This window comes from Hippoglossus stenolepis, chromosome 10, assembly GCF_022539355.2.
Source record: "Hippoglossus stenolepis isolate QCI-W04-F060 chromosome 10, HSTE1.2, whole genome shotgun sequence".
NCBI classification, from domain to species: Eukaryota; Metazoa; Chordata; class Actinopteri; order Pleuronectiformes; family Pleuronectidae; genus Hippoglossus; species Hippoglossus stenolepis.
Window position 1 is genome coordinate 17365922 of NC_061492.1, and position 16277 is coordinate 17382198.

A 16277-nucleotide genomic window follows, 5' to 3' on the forward strand; every position below is an offset into this window, starting at 1 on the left:
CAAGGAGGACAGTTGGGATTAGGTAGATAAAGAAATAGACGAGAAAGAGCAGAGAGAAAGAGGTGGAAATTGATTTGATGATGGGATGGAGGGGTCTGTGTTTTCACCACAGGCCTGTAATCTCCAATCAGCTTTGACTAACAGACAGCGGGGGGAAGTTCCTCGGCCCTAATGCAGCTCGCCATTCAGAAGGAGCCGCCAGCTGGGAGTCGGGGGGATGAGGGGAGGATTAACTGGCACTCAGGTGGAGAGAGATGAAGAGACCCTGCGGATGGTCACACCCTCTCTCTCTCCTTCCATCACTCTCTTTTCCCCTCAGTGAATGAATATAATGTACCTGTGTTTGCTGGGGGCTCGTATTCACCTTAGCGATAGTTTCTCTTCATCAAATTGAATGTGATGAAGACGAGTCAGCTGTTTGTATTGTGGTTGAACTTATGGCACCCACTGGTTTTGAAATTTGAAACAACCTTCAATATCTTTTTTACACTTTGTGACAGATTTAAATGGGCAGATAAACATTTCAATATTAAGTCTTTCATTTGATTATGATCATGAAAAATGCCACACAGCAAATAACGGGAGCCATTTATTTGTGTTAAAGGATGTTTCTAAGCAGACATGAGGCTTATGAAGTGAAGTGACTGACAAACATCACACTAAAATATTATATCAGCTGATCTGTGGTCTTTGTCCAGAGACTTTTTCCCCAGAGGATGACTTGTACTCTGCTTTTATAAACCGACTTCATTTAATACCAGTTAATCTCCAGATATCAACTGTCCATCACCACCTCCTCCCTCCAAATAGTCCACGTATCCCTCCTCTTCCTCCACATGGCTCTGTGTCACCTTCGCCCCTGCAGAGCAGATTAAAAATAAATCAACTAAGCGTAAACAGTCAAAATAATGAGATGGTGCAATTTCCGTTGAATAAAGAGCAAAGTCAAAGCTGGTCTTTCTGATATTTAATTCAGCATCTGCAGGCGGACTCACAACGACTTACAAGATGTGAAAATGAGCAAAATAAAGAAGGAGAATCAGTGATTCATACCCGTTAGTTGGGTCAGACATTATCTAACACTGAATCGTGCATTGATTGCCAAAACTTTATGTGCAAAAACAATATTTTGGTGGTGGAGAGCAGGTCAGGTCATCTTATCTTGGCCTGTGAAGGGCTGGCGCTTACACGAGAGACCATTTACCGTTTAAGATGGGTTACTCACCCCGTCTCAACACTGAGAGCTGTGCCGAGGCAGACCTTTCTCCCAAGGCATTGTGGGAGACGCATGAATAGACCCCTGCATCAGCGAGGTGGAGGCCATGTATCTGCAGCCAGGTGGAGACGGTGTAGCGCTGGGGGCCTCCTCGTGCCTGGAACGGGACAGGGTTACATCTGATATGAGCCTTTTCACATGAGAGAAATGTGTTCGACTTCTGTCAGCAGCATGGGTGGAACGACAAAGCAATACACAGTAATATAAATCATGGCTCTATGACAAGCATCAGTAATAGGACACACAAACACATTATTTATGTGTGGGTAACAAAATGTTACCACTGTTTCACCTCAGTTCTTCTCCTCTCACTTGTTTTAATAAATGATTGGTCTTCTGAGTGTTTGTTTTTTTCCAGGGAGTCTCACAAGGAAGACTAAAAACAGCATAGTCAAGATTTAAAATGTCAGAAAGCAGCATATTCTAACTTTAAGTTTGGGTCCAGTGCTAATAACCCTGGATCCTGTGCAGTGATTTAAATGACAATAAAGTTGTTTTTTTTCAGATTAGGAACATTAGACAACTGTTTTCACAGCGTAGCCCCTTGTGACAAAAATACTTTATGCACCAAAGACTTGGAACAAACTCTTAATTTCCTAACGCTTCAACAGCCTTTTCACTTCAAGCAAGGAGATTATGTTTTCCTCCTGTCTGTCTGTCTGTTTGTTTGTTTGTTTGTTAGTTAGCAGGATTATGGAAACACTACTGAACAGATTATCAAAAAACATGGTGGAAGGATGTGGAACAGGTCAGGGAACAGCCCTTTAAATTTTTGTGTGGATCCGGATCAGGGGGTAGATCCAAGATTTCTATTATCACTTTCTTTAACATTGTGAGATTGGGATTTTTTAAACTTTCCACTGATATCTGTAGGTTTGTGCCATTTAGTGCAGCTTGATTGGATTTGAGGAGACTGTTGGGATTTGGCGGAGGTATGTGCTCTACTGAGTGCCAATATAGATCCAAATATGACTGTTTTAACATTCTTTATTGTTCTGTGTTTGAGGCTGTGTTCTGTTTAATTACATTTTTCATGTAAAGCACTTTGAGCTGCATTTTATGCTATGAAACATGCAGTAAAAAAGTTATATAAATTAGTTAAAGGGCCCTTCAATCGAAAACATCTTCACTTATTGAACAAGTTACTAAAAACTAAAGAGCAAACAGGACACATATCAACCAAAGCACATGTGCTTAATGAAAAGCTCAGTGACGCACAGCAACTGAAGTTATTTTCAAACCTGGACAGAGATGTGAGGATCATCTCCTGGCAGGAAGTTGTCGCTCCCCGTCTTCTTCCAGCTCAGGTTTGGAAGAGGGAAGGCTGAGACCTCACAGCCAAACACAACGTCCCTCCCCGTGTAGGCGGACAGGTTTCTGGGGCCTTGAAGGATACGAGGAGCTGCAGCAAAAGGAAGGACTTACCCCAAGGAAAGAGACAAGACTATACACATACTTTGAACATTTAAAAACTACTATGTTTCCTGGACTGACAACATATGCGAGAAGAGATTGTGGTAACCAGAGAAGCAGGGTCCTCTCCCAGTGAGCTTCAGGCTTGAGTTTTGGCGACTGGCAGCTTCTCTCATCTGGCAAATATTTGGATAGGTCCACCCATCCGAGCCACACACAGATCCCTTATCCCGGCACACACATGTCGGCTCTGGCTCAGCCCTGTGTTTCCTTTTTGGTGTTTTCCTCTGGCAGACGAGGCCCTCTCCACAGCGGCCATAGAACTTCTGAGCCTCGTCCGGGTCACACTGCTGCCCCTCTGCGTTGGCACACTGCTCACAGCACCCACAGTCGTCCTGCACCCTGCCTGCGGGGCAGTCTGCAGGCACTGGGGGGCAGAGGTGCTGGTCGCACTCCCTGCAGCCCTCGCCCTCCTCCCACAGCCGCAGCCACCCAAGGTGCTGGGGTGGCCGTCCGAGGGAAGTGCCAAGTACAGCACATATACACACACACAGGGAAAACTGTGCCATGCTGCTGACGTGCATCAGAAGTCAGAGGCAGTGAAGTAACAACCTGATGGGACACAGCTGACTCACAATGAACCGTAAAATGGTTACAGATTCATAAAGAGTGATGGCCGCCCTGGTGTCCTGCTGTTCTCTATCAAAGAGTTACATGTTTTGCCTCCTCTGAGTTTTAAATGTTTCCTTCTGTCCCCCTTCTCCTCTGTCCTCTCCTGAATGCTTCGATTGTTTTTCCTTATTATGACCGTGCACCCCTTTTTTTCCTCCTTGAGATTTCTTCATCAGCTCCAAGTCCTTTCTAACAAAGAGGCAGCATTTGCAGTGAACGGAGCGAGCACATTTCATCTCTCAGGTATCTGACTCTGTCTCATCTTTCTTTCCTCCCAATTCTGCCTCTGTTCGTGTGCCAGTGTCTGTGGGGGAGGGCAGGACTGGCACTAGGACCTCAGAAATGGCACAGGATATAAAAGAATCCTGCTCAATCTGCACTTCATACAAATTTAACACTAAACAAAATGTGAACACAGTGACCCTTACATATGTTCAGCACACATTACCAAGCATACAATGATCTGAAGTTAGTAGAAAATGCTGATGTAGTTCCATGTCTGTCTGGAGGAGCAGTGTGAAATTCCTGCAGGTTTGGAAACATTTTCTGTTGATTTATGATGATGCTCTTAGTGTTGGGGAGGTCGAGTATTTGGTTAGAAACTGAACATATGGAGTGTGAAAAAGGAAGAAAATACTTTTAAATAATAAAAAAACTCAAACTAAGGAATAAAAATAAAATATTAGACATAAGTGATTGTGGTAAGTGTGTGTGTGTGTGTGTTTCCATCACACAATGTAACCATTCTCTAAGTTCTCATACAACAGTCATCACATGGACACTTTTTACCAATTACTGTCATAATTTTAATCGATTTTCATATTAGAGCATTCCTCATAGTAGGTTTAGGTTAAGGTTTAGGATTATGTTAGGTAAGGGTTAGGCTAATAGTAACTATAGTTAAGGTTAGAGTAAATCTCCAGGACATCAATAGGTCAATGTAATGTTCTTTGAAGGCATGGAGCCAAGACTGTGTGTGTGTTTGTGTGGGTGTGGGTGTGGGTGTGGTCTATATTTACACAGTCACACTATGGAGACTTGTCTTTCTTATGGGAACAAAAAGCATAAGTTTAGGTTAAGTTGAGGTTTAGGTTGAGTTTAAAGTTAGGTCTAGGTTAAGGTTAGGTTAGGTTAGGTTAGGTTAGGTTAGGTTAAGTTAAGTTTCAGGTTTAGGTTAAGGTTAGATTACTGTATTACTGTATTACTGTATTACTGTAACTATCAATTACATGTTGATTTTGTAAGTATAGGAAGGGTAATGGAACGAAAATGGTAACACACACACACACACACACACACACACACACACACAGACCAACACAGGGTGATTTCTCGTCCATGTCTTTTTACAGCAACGTGGCACTTTACCCTACCAGCCTGTGTGTTTCAGGTGAAACACGCACGCACACAAACACACACACACAGAGGACTCTGTACAATCCCCTCTCTGTGTGAGGGGCGTGGCTTCACTACAGCGCCGCCTGACGTCATGGCACGTGAGGCAATCACGTAGCACGTCACAGACTTTACAGAACCATGAAACTAGAGTTAGGGCTTAGTGTGAATCCGTTTCAAACGTCAAAATAAAACGTAAGAGTTAAACCAAACCAAGATCAACACAGGTTTTTTTACTTTTTTGGATACCTAAAATTGTGTCTTACAACTAACTGATCATTTTACTATCTCATAATAATTACCATTTTGAATTTGATGTTGTTTTATAGGAATTTAGCAACCTGGAGTCTTACTTTGAAAGAGCTCTTACAGGAAGTGGTGCGTTAAAGATTTACTTGAGGTCGTTCCATGTCGAACAGGAAGTAGAGAAATGTCAGAGGCAGAGAGGAGAAACTTCATGAGCTGACACACACACACACACACACACCTTCATCCATCCTCCTCACTGGGTTTAACTGGACACTGTCCCGGAAACTACCATTTACACTTTGTAAGTATTTCTTGATCTCAAGCTGATGACAGAAGTCACATCTGTTCTTCCGGAGTGAGAGACCAGGGTCAGGCTGGTTTGGCTTGTTGTAGGAATGACAGAGATGCAGTGTATGTACATTATCACAGTAATGTTCAAAACAGCTTTCATGTGTTTTTCAGCCACAGCTTGTCTCAGAAGCACCGAGTAGAACAGAGCGATGGGATGTGTCAGTAAAGTGGGATGTTTGTAACGTGAAGCACAGACAGGCTCCTTAGTGCTTCCTCCAGTCAGCAGCCAGCAGCAGGCTGTGCTGTATTCCTGGCACCAGTTTGAATGGAATAAGAAAATACAATTTATTTTATGCTTTTCACAAGTTGATGCTTATGTGGAGGCTGGAAAGATCACAGTGTGTGCTCCCTTTAAGATAATAATAATAATTATTATTATTATTATTATTATAATAATAATAAAACAGTTACAAGGTGTGTTACAAGTTAAAAGAAAATAATTGAAGGCAGATAATATGAAACAATTAAAAAGCAAGATAAGCAAAACAAAAACAAACAATCATTTCATGATGTTTAATTTTAGTTTGTTTTTGTTTTGCTTATCTTGCTTTTTAATTGTTTCACATTATCTGCCTTCAAGACATGAGGTCAGAACAAGGAGAGAGCACGTCTAAAAATAAGTCTTTAATGATAATAACTTCCTAACAATAAGTAGGAGTAGTTACTGAGAGTGTGCTATTGGTTTTATGTTGTCAGACGAGTTAAGGGTTGAGCCTGCTGACGTGCAACAGCCATGGGTTGGTCACATATTCAGGTGTGGTGACCGGGGATCAGACAAAAGGAAATTTACAGAGCAGGTTTAGGAGTTTGCCCTCAAGTCCTCCTGCGTCTTTCGTGACTTCACATCCACAGCATGTAAGCACAGCAGGGTCCTAAATGGAGAAGCTGGGTTTGTGTATCGTACGCTGTATAAACTGTTGAAGCTAAACATAGATTTCTTCTCCTTTCAAAATATACAAGCCACTTTGGACGACAACATTGTTAAGTATTATATACAAAAATGTTGTTATGCCAAATCATCCCCATTGTGGGGACAAAAACGTAACTTTCGATACTAAACAAATGCATAAGAAACACCAAAATCTCCCATGTCAGAAAAGTTCATGTACTTACGTCCGACCTATTCTAACCCCTTGATCACGTCTTCATTTATGTTGTTTGTTCTTTTTTTTTTACTGACCTTCTATTTCATTTCAATACTCGTCCTCATCTGAAAATACTTTCCAGATGAGGAGTAATGTTGAACGTTGCAAAGATGATATCCGTTATATCTGTAGTTTTTTCTTAACAAAATAGTTGTTCTGAATTGCATTAAGTGACGAATGTCTTTGTATATATTTATTTTAACAACTTAAACTTAAAGCTGATTAAAAACGCAGTGAGTGTTGAAGCTTTATCGTTGTCCTGCAGGTGTAAGTTTGTGCTAAATGTCTAAAGTGAATGAAGAAAGTGATTTGTATTTCTGCAGAGGATGGCAGAGAAGGTGCTGGTCACAGGTGGAGCGGGCTACATTGGCAGTCACTGCGTGGTGGAGCTGATTCACGCTGGCTTCCAGCCGGTCGTAGTGGACAACTTCAGTAACGCAGTCAGAGGTAAGCGCCCTGCGTTTGATGTCATAAACTTGATAAGTGTTCCAAGTGTGTTTGTTGAGTGCAATGATGTGTGTGTGTGTGTGTGTGTGTGTGTGTGTGTGTGTGTGTGTGTGTGTGTGTGTGTGTGTGTGTGTGTGTGTGTGTGTGTGTGTGTGTGTGTGTGTGTGTGTGTGTGTGTGTGTGTGTGTGTGTGTGTGTGTGTGTGTGTGTGTGTGTGTGTGTGTGTGTTCTACATCCTGTTCTGAATGGAGGAGAAGGAGATGTGCCAGAGAGCATACACAAGATAGAGAAGCTTCTCGGCACCAACATTGAGTTTCATGAACTCGACCTTCTGGATCGTCCCGGTTTGGAGCGACTCTTCAAAAAGGTGAGAATGTCCACAAAGCGGATTTATTCATTTTATTAGAGCTAAACCAATAACTACATGCATTACTTATAGTTGTTTTAGTACAATTTTTACAGTAATTATAATAATTAACAATTACTTTAGTCGTTGACACAGGTTTGCAAGTTTCAATTTTTGATCAGATTAACTTGGCCTCTGGGAAAATGATAAATCTGTCTTTCACTCATTTTTGACATTTAAAAAAACTGATTAATAATTAAACTTAAGGACTCACTGAGCTGAGCAGAGAAACTGCACTTTATATATCATAGTTACTATTTAGTTTTTAATTGCCACAGGTTAACTTTTACTTTATTTAAAATTTGTACTCCTGTTACTACACAGTGTTATGTGTTTTTCAGATTTTATTCTTGGTAATGTTATTGCCCTAATTTACTGTATTGTATTCTTTTTGTGTGCCGTACACCAGTGAAAGATTAATTTCATCAATGCCTGCATTATTTGACGATAAAGTTTTGAATCTTGAAAATACTTATTAAAGTTCACTCGGTTAAACTCTTAAAAGATACAATTTCTTATATATCAGCTCTAAAATTAATGTTATTGAATATATGCACCAGCAGCTGATGGGACAATGAAATAATTCTACATGTATCTTTTATAAACTGCAGTTAGACACTTAGTTAGTTACTTTAATACTTTACTTAGTAATTAGTTACTGATGGATGTCCCTGATGGCCACCGTACTTTGTCAAATAGCCTTTTAAAATAGGACACCATGACATTTTCTTATTTGCATATGACCCATAGAGTCGCTCCACAGCCCTCACATGTTTGTTTGTCTCAGCATGCTTTCAGTGCCGTGATGCACTTTGCTGGCCTGAAGGCCGTCGGGGAGTCAGTGGAGCAGCCGCTGCGTTACTACAGAGTCAACCTCACCGCCTCCATCAACCTGCTGGAGGTCAGTTCTATTGCCTCCATGTCAATCCTCACTCTGAGATGATCATTCATTGCACTGATCATTGTCTTTGTATGCCGAGTGCATGACAGTGTGTGTGTGGGGGGGGCTTTTGAGTTTGAGCTTGATAATTTGAACGCTGCACCCTTCATCACTGTGTGTGGATCTCCTGACTTGAATGTGCATATTACGCTTATCAGCTGCTGACTGTAGGCGCGTGCTGTGTTTGTGTGCATCTGCATGTTACCCAGGTGATGCAGGCTCACAAGGTGCGCAATCTGGTCTTCAGCAGCTCGGCCACGGTGTACGGGGACCCCCAGCACCTGCCCATCGACGAGCTGCACCCTGTGGGCGGCTGCACCAACCCCTACGGCAAGACCAAGTACTTCATCGAGGAGATGATCAAGGACCACTGTAAGGCGGAGAAGGTATGGATCCAGGAAGTGGAAATGTATTCACGGAAATACACACACATATACACGCACACACACACACACACGCACACACACGCGAGCTGTCTCATTGTTGCCTCTGTGTGTGCAGGACTGGAATGCAGTGCTGCTGCGTTATTTCAACCCAATTGGAGCTCATTCCTCCGGCGTGATAGGAGAGGACCCTCAGGGTATCCCCAACAACCTGCTGCCATATGTTGCTCAGGTAGATGAAATACACGGCTTCATCTGAGGGACTTGTATACTGCACCATGTGTTCTAGTTGGATCAGTTGGATGATTTGACCGGTTTGAATTACCTTTATTCTCCTCCTCAAAGGTTGCCATCGGGAGAAGGAAGTGCCTCAACGTATTTGGGAACGACTATGACACAGTCGATGGGACAGGTGATGAAAAAGATTGTGCACAGATTAAATTGTGCCTTGAAATATTGTTTTGGGCAGAGGGCACTTAAAGATAGGGTTGGTAAGATGTTTCTGGAACACTTGTTGCCCTTTTTTGTTTAAATCCTGACAGACACCATAAATAAAAAGCCGCCTGGAAAAAAAATTGAAATAACGGTGCCTGTGGACCTCGTAGGACAGTAGTGAACACGACAGCCCATCATTTCCTTCAGTTAAATAAAATGATTGGCTGGTGTACCTGTCTGTCAAGAACCGGGGCATTAGCTTTGACGAGAGGGCAGAGGGAGGGGAGGGGAGGGGAGGGGGTGGGTGTATCGGTTGCATTTTTGTATCCTGCTCTTGCTAGCTTCTCCAGGAATACCAACCCTATCTTTAATAACAAGAAAACTATCATCGCATTTCTTTCATTAACATTCAGAATCATCTAAAGAAGTTGTTTATCCCTCTCTGTAGGTGTGAGAGATTACATTCACGTCGTAGATCTGGCAAAGGGACACATAGCAGCTTTGAAGAAGCTGAAGAAGGACTGCGGGTGCCAGGTAGTAAGAAACACACACGTTCTGCCTGTGTGTACACCCTCGAGGTATTTATTGACACGCTGGCATTTGTGCATCATTGTGTATGTGTCTGTAGGTTTACAACCTCGGAACAGGAAGGGGCTACTCTGTGCTCCAGATGGTGAAAGCCATGGAGAAAGCCTCAGGGAAAGAGGTGAGTGATTTGACTATGACGTTGGCCTCTTATCCATTAATGTTTCCTTCTATTTAGGCTAAACCACTCTGTTTTTAATCTATTTGTCAATGTAACTCTTGTACAACATGTCCTCTCTGTAGATCTCGTACGAGATCGCCCCTCGTAGAGGAGGAGACATTGCATCCTGCTACGCTGACCCTAGTCTGGCTGAGAAGGAGCTCGGGTGGAAGGCCGAATTTGACCTGGAACGAATGTGTAAATTAACTTTTTAATTTCATCTGATCCTCTTCGTCTGAAAATAACATGTGTTGTTATTGATTTATCTTGTTGAAGAAAATCCCACATTTTGCTGTGATGTGTCCCTACAGGTGAGGATCTGTGGCGCTGGCAGTCCATGAACCCCACAGGATTTTCCAAAGGCCCGGCGTGTTGATACGACTGCGCAGACTGTCGTTAAATGTCTTCGAGTCCTCTTCTTAATTCAACCGTCAACGTTTTTAATTTTTTTTAGCATATCTTATAAAACACATGATATGACCTCAGGAGTAACTGAACGCTTCATGTTTTGTCATGCTTTTATTTCCTCTTAATTAACCGTTATCTCATTTTCAAATGATTGTTTACAAACGGCTTTCGGTTTTCTCTGTGTCGTTTTCATCAGATCAACGATGGATATTTTCTCTGTAAATGTATTGATCTTTAAGCCATAACAATGAAAGAATAAATTCAATTTCTTATTGGAGACACAGAAGCCTTTCATTCCACTCCATAATGAAACTGATGCAAATGATTGTGAAGTGAGTTTTAATTAACGTTGATTGACAGTGTTTTACCACATTGAGATTAAACCACGATGATTCAGTGAGACACAACCAAACCATGAGAATGTTCTGGTATAAGAGGCTCTCTCACCTTTACATAGCATATAACAGCTGGAAGGTACGGTGGCCCTGAAGTGCAAATCACAACGACAAATCAAATACCTGCTACCCACGAGGCTCATCGCTGATCGGACGGACACACTGTCCATGTGTTTCATGTGTTTTCTCATCTTATGGTGTATTTTGTGATTTGGTGTTATGTTTTTTAATACTTGCCACTGCGTTGTGTTATAGTTGCCGTTGGGATTAATTATTTGCAGTTGTTTTTTATTATTTACTGTTGTGTTTTATTCTTTGCCGTTGTGTTTTCTTATCCTTGCAGTTGCATTTTCTCAATTGCCAATGTTGTTTGCTGTTGTGATTTGTTTTTGTGGGGGGGGTTTTATTTGATTTTGTCCCGTTCTCTTATATTTGCTGTGGCATTTTCTACTAGTGCCGTTTATTTTTTCCTATTTGCTGTTGCGTTTTCTTATACTTGCCATTGCATTTTATTCGCCTCAGTGTTTTGTGATTTGCACTTCAGGGCCACCATAACACTACTGAGCAACACAGGGACACCACAGGCTCCTTTAGGAAAGTCACAGGACAATGGATACATCTACCAGAATGATTAGATTAGCTGTAATTCAGTATCACTTAAAAACATCCCTGCAGGACTGTTGTATTAGAATAATCCTTATATTATAACAGTGGATTATTCAGCATTAACACAGTGTACACACAGTGGTCTGCATATAAAACGGGGCACTGGGGCTTTAAATGGCTCCTTGAACCCTCGGGCACCCAGTTAATAAACACCCACGTCAGCACAGAGCTCCATTCGCTCTAACCGGGTTTCGGTCTTTAGGGCTGAGCAGGAAGTGGCAGACTGGACCCTGGACGAGAAAAAAAAGAGGCGCAGGGAATACATTTTAAAAACCATGGATATGGTGGCAGACTTGGGGGCGAGTAGACTCTATCGGGCGCCGGGTGAATCGAGTCACCAGTGAGTATCGATGGATTTTGTCTGGAGGGAGGGTGGTTACCACGGCGTGGGGCGTAAGCGGGTCCTGCCGACACCTCACGCCTGGGAAGGAGTCGCTGGGTTTGGGCGGCCGAGGCGAATCCTCCCCGCTGCTCGCTGCGCTCCGACCGGACCTCCGGCGAGGAGTGCGGGGTGGCGGTGTTCAAAAACGGGCGTATTAGCGCGTCTCATCCCGCCCCTGTCCGCGCTGCACATACACATTTGTTATCAGCTCGCAGCATGATCACTTGCTGGAGGTTTGTGGCTATTTCTATTTCAATTTTTGTCCCTATTGTGTGCGGTGGCTGGAGCCTGAAGTGGGCGTCGCTCCAGGACAGACTGGGCTGCTCCGGTGCGCCGCTGCCCGCTTTTCTCTCTCGCAGGACTGCAGCACTGTGGCTTTTTGTAGGTCGACGTGTGTGTGTGTGTGTGTGCGGGTGCGTGTGTAGCGGAGGGTTTCTCAGGGAAAGATATGACACATTTCTGGTGCGTGTGACAGGGGGAGCAGCGGGGAAGAGTCTCCGGCGGCCGGGCGTTGCATCGTGGGTTGTAAAAATCGGGCGCTGCTGCTGCGGAGCCTCGTCAGCAAACATCGCATAATTAAAAATGAAAGCGTGTAGTTCAGGAGGACGGATGAGTAGAATACTATTGAAGAAGAAGAAGTATTGTGCAAAATGAGGTTGTGGTATATTTATCATTATGGTGTATTATTGATCGGTGATTGGTTTCCGCTCCTCACCGGTGGGATGTGGTGCAGACAGCGGGGGTCTCATGCCCCCTCCTCAGGTGTGGTTGTTGGGTTTGTCACCCGATGCTCCCTGACTGGAGTCGGGTGTAGCCCCATTAGAGGAGGGTTTTTGTATTGAAGGCTCCTCCAGCCAATCACAGCGCAGGATCTCCTGTGGGCGGGAGCTGGGGCTGAGCCAGTTCAGGGACAAAGGCACATGATAATTGATAGATTCATCCAGGGGTCCTCAAAGTGGGGTCCGGGGCCCCCCAAGGGCCCCTGAGGGGTCGCAGGGGAATCATTTATTTTCGCCATATTTCCATCCATTTGCAACACACTGTCAGACTGTTTGAATTTGGTCCTGAATTTCATGCATTTCCTGTAATGAAACATCGAAAAGCAAAACATTTATTAAAAGGACGTCTGCAGTATAGTTTGTGTCGGTTAAAGGATCCTTGAAGTGCAAAAGTTTAAGAACCACTACAAAATCAATGGGGTGTTTTTTTTGTTTTTTTTATGTAAAATGCAATTTATACAAATTATATTCTTGGAAGTTCAGAATCAAGATGGAAGTGTCTCAGTTTAAATAATGAGGCACGCAAGGTTTGTTATTTTCGAGCAGAACAGCTCAGTGCCTGATGCCCACAGCCAGTGAGAGTGCTGTCATGTTGTCTCCTGCAGGCAGCCTCAGAGGTGGTTCAACACCGCCGACATCACAGTGGCTCACCAAAGCAACCTGCTGAAGCAGCTCAACCAGCAGCGGCGTCAGGAGCTGTTCTGCGACTGCAGTGTGCTGGTGGAGGGCCAGCTCTTCAGAGCCCACCGCAACGTCCTGTTCGCCAGCAGCGGCTACTTCCGCATGTTGCTGTCCCAGGGGCCCGACGGGCTGTCGGACCCCGTCATCAGCGCCACCTTCGACGTCTTCAGCCCAGAGACCTTCACGGTAATCCTAGATTTCATCTACTCCGGCCAGCTTGATCTCTCAAGTCTCAACGTTATCGAGGTGATGTCCGCAGCCAGCTACTTGCAGATGAACAATGTCATCAGCTACTGCAAGAACTTCATCAAGTCCTCCCTGGACATCAGCATGAAAGATGAAGACAGTGACCGCTGCCTCAGCTTGTCTGAGACCTGCAGCTTTACCAGTGGGGCAGGAGAAGAGACCACAGAGCAGCAGCAGCAGGGCCCCTGCTCCGTCAGTCCACCACCTGCACTTTGGACCAGGGACAATTCCAGATCCCAGTCCAGCTTCATTGGGAAGGATCCAGACCTGGAATCTTCAGCCTCAGCTATAAAGACAAACCCAAGCAGCCCTGCTAATGAGCTCAGTGTAGAGGCTGAGGACCTGCAGGACCCTCAGGACCCTCTGTACACACTGCCCAGATCAGAGCGCCGGAGAGGTAAAGGAGGAGCCAAGAGGAGGGCGCTCAACAGCAACCGCTCTCATCAACACGAAGACTTGGACCTTCAGGAGGCGAGGACAAAAAAGGCTGAAAAGGCCGAGGAGCTGTACGCAACTCTACCACAGATTGTCGGTGTTATTGGACACTTTAATAAAGGTGAGTTGTGCATCAGTCAATAAAATGGAGAATCAGTCATGTGTTTACCTTTTCCAGAATTACATCAGTAGCAGAAATGCACGAGTGTGACCCTGAAGCAAAACCACTCCTGTAGACAGTGATTCATAGGGAACAAATAACAGTCGTGTGAACAGCTTCACTTCCTCTTTGCAGACTCCAACCACATCATGCGCTTCAAATGCCCCTTTTGCACCCACACTGTGAAGAGGAAGGCTGACCTGAAGCGCCACTTGCGTTGTCACACTGGAGAGAGGCCGTACCCCTGTCAGGCCTGCAATAAACGCTTCACCCGCCTGGAGCACCTCCGCAGCCATTTCGAGACGGTGGGTGCAAGTACAACCAGGAAGTGAAGCTACTGCACAGAGCTACAGTAACACAAGCTGTAATATAACACATCTGCATTAAACACATTATTCTACACAGATCCATCAAGCCAGGAAGCTGGTGTGCAGGAAGTGCAAGTGTCAGGTGACGGAGGAGACGGGGCATGTGGTGTGCGAGGGCTCGCGACGCTACCGCATGTGCACCGCGTGCATCGAGGAAGTGGGCTGTGACAACATCCCCATGGACGGTCTGGAGGAGGCCGACGACGAGCCGGCCCTGCTGCTGGGCGTGGACGGGGAGGAGGAGGGGGACAGCAAGCGGAGCTGGATGGTAACCGACGACGACGACCTGGCTGAGGACTCGGGGGCCGACCTCATCATCCAGCAAGTGGACGACAGTGATGAGGAGCTGCAGTGAAATGGGACCAAAGTGTGTGTGCGTTCATGTGTGTGTGTGTGTGTGTGTGGTGGGTGGGTGTGTGTATGAAATCCATGCAATAGAATTTATGCATAAAAGAACTGATCCACTGATGTAAATACACACATTTATGATGTATTATTTGTCTATTAGTTGAATACATAGACGGTATCTAAAGATGGACGAGAGGAGGCCAAAAGTGAAGCCAAAGTGTTTTGATTGCCTCCTGGTGGCTGGCTGCAGTATATGTCATAAGTCCCTCCTGTTAATGGAGCGGACGTGGGCAAAACAAAAAAGTAAAATGTTTGTTATAATACTGATAAGTTTGGTTTTAATTAGTTATATAATTATTTAAAAACAGGATGTAACGTCATGATTGACAGCTAAGACTGACTCGTGATCGGTCGAGCGCATGTTTTGGAGAAACCGTGGATCCATCCCTCGGTTGCAACTGTGCAGATTCTGATTCAGATTCCACATGCGCAAGATGGCAGCGCATGTATCCAGAATATTTTGGCTTTGATTCTGGATAGACCGAGGAAGTGTAGACACGTCCTACATCTTTATTTACAGCCTATGGTTGAAAACAACTGGTTAATCTTTACTTTGAATGGGATTGTGGACCTTTGTGACAAAATGGAATGCTTTTTGTGAAGCTTCATAAAGATATGCACTATCCAAAGCATGCATATTGAGTGTGTCCTGTGCGTCAGTTATATTTGTATGATAACTCTTTCAAAGACAAGTTTTTTTTGTCAAATGCATGGAAGAACAAAAACCTTTGTACTTTTCTGGGACTGAACTTTGATATCTGGTGTTTAAGCGAAACAAAGTGACTGAACAGTGACTATTATTTCTCTACTGCCTGAGAGGAAAGTTGAATTCTTTCTTTTCCATGTCTCACGATTGCAGTGCTTTTTATGATTAGGTTTGATTATTATATACACTATGATATAACGCCAATTATAATTTATTTATTTTTTGTTTGTTTTTTACTTTTTGACACATTAAAGATATTTTTATACATTTTTGCATCTGGTTTGTTCATCTTTATGAATAAGAGAAATGCTGCCAAGTCAAATAAGCTGTTTGTTTTTACATTTGCCATTAATATATATATATATATATATATATATATATTAAAATGAATGTATAGCATATGATTACATGGCACACAGGTAAATTATATCAGAGATATCAACACTTGAGTTAAATTTTGTACTGTTTTTAATAAATACAGTACAAACTGATAGTGTTGTTATTCTCATTTAATTGGTGATAAAAGCAGCTGTATGTTTATTTTTGACACTGCACTTATTCATAAGCAGTCGTCTCTTTGATGCTCACCCTTTACAGGTCATTATTTTTGGACCTTTTCTACGGTGCAATAGATAAGATTACACAAAATTGGTAAATTTTGAGACTATACCTTTGGAACCATTGTTGGAATTGACTTCAAAACCTGTTCCCTCTACCTTCCACCTCCTAAACGTTCTCTCTATGGCCAGTTTTAGCACAGTCCTGTAGAGGCTATTGTAACTTGTT

The 16277-nt window shown here is 43.6% G+C and overlaps 2 protein-coding genes across 4 annotated transcripts; both read left to right on the forward strand.

Annotated features, from left to right (window-relative positions):
- The first annotated feature begins 5136 nt into the window (after nt 1–5136).
- Nucleotides 5137–10542, forward strand: gale (UDP-galactose-4-epimerase). 3 transcript variants are annotated; one of them, XM_035167110.2, is made up of 11 exons: nt 5137–5306; nt 6825–6948; nt 7203–7315; nt 8142–8255; nt 8504–8680; nt 8796–8909; nt 9023–9089; nt 9561–9646; nt 9741–9818; nt 9941–10055; nt 10169–10542. In XM_035167110.2, exons 2-11 carry the CDS (start codon nt 6828–6830, stop codon nt 10231–10233), a joined length of 1050 nt encoding a protein of 349 aa, XP_035023001.1. In that variant the 5' UTR covers nt 5137–5306; nt 6825–6827; the 3' UTR covers nt 10234–10542. The 3 variants fall into 3 exon arrangements, with proteins under 3 accessions (XP_035023001.1, XP_035023002.1, XP_035023000.1); XM_035167111.2 differs by having other exon boundaries at nt 7206–7315; XM_035167109.2 differs by having other exon boundaries at nt 5138–5306; nt 7200–7315.
- Nucleotides 10543–11380: 838 nt separating this feature from the next.
- On the forward strand, nt 11381–15758 carry zbtb8a (zinc finger and BTB domain containing 8A). Its single transcript, XM_035168231.2, has 4 exons — nt 11381–11666; nt 13093–13970; nt 14145–14314; nt 14415–15758. The coding sequence occupies exons 1-4, from the start codon at nt 11602–11604 to the stop codon at nt 14730–14732; spliced, it is 1431 nt and encodes a 476-aa protein (XP_035024122.1). The 5' UTR covers nt 11381–11601; the 3' UTR covers nt 14733–15758.
- The last annotated feature ends 519 nt before the right edge of the window (nt 15759–16277 follow it).

Bases quoted from the DNA above. Each gene is read 5' to 3' on its own strand.
- gale (XM_035167109.2), top strand. From the start codon at position 6,828: ATGGCAGAGAAGGTGCTGGTCACAGGTGGAGCGGGCTACATTGGCAGT. The intron at 8,910-9,022 runs GTAGATGAAATA...TCCTCCTCAAAG, and splicing joins TGCTGCCATATGTTGCTCAG to GTTGCCATCGGGAGAAGGAA. The intron at 9,090-9,560 runs GTGATGAAAAAG...CCCTCTCTGTAG, and splicing joins TGACACAGTCGATGGGACAG to GTGTGAGAGATTACATTCAC.
- zbtb8a (XM_035168231.2), top strand. From the start codon at position 11,602: ATGGATATGGTGGCAGACTTGGGGGCGAGTAGACTCTATCGGGCGCCG. The intron at 13,971-14,144 runs GTGAGTTGTGCA...TCCTCTTTGCAG, and splicing joins TATTGGACACTTTAATAAAG to ACTCCAACCACATCATGCGC. The intron at 14,315-14,414 runs GTGGGTGCAAGT...TATTCTACACAG, and splicing joins TCCGCAGCCATTTCGAGACG to ATCCATCAAGCCAGGAAGCT.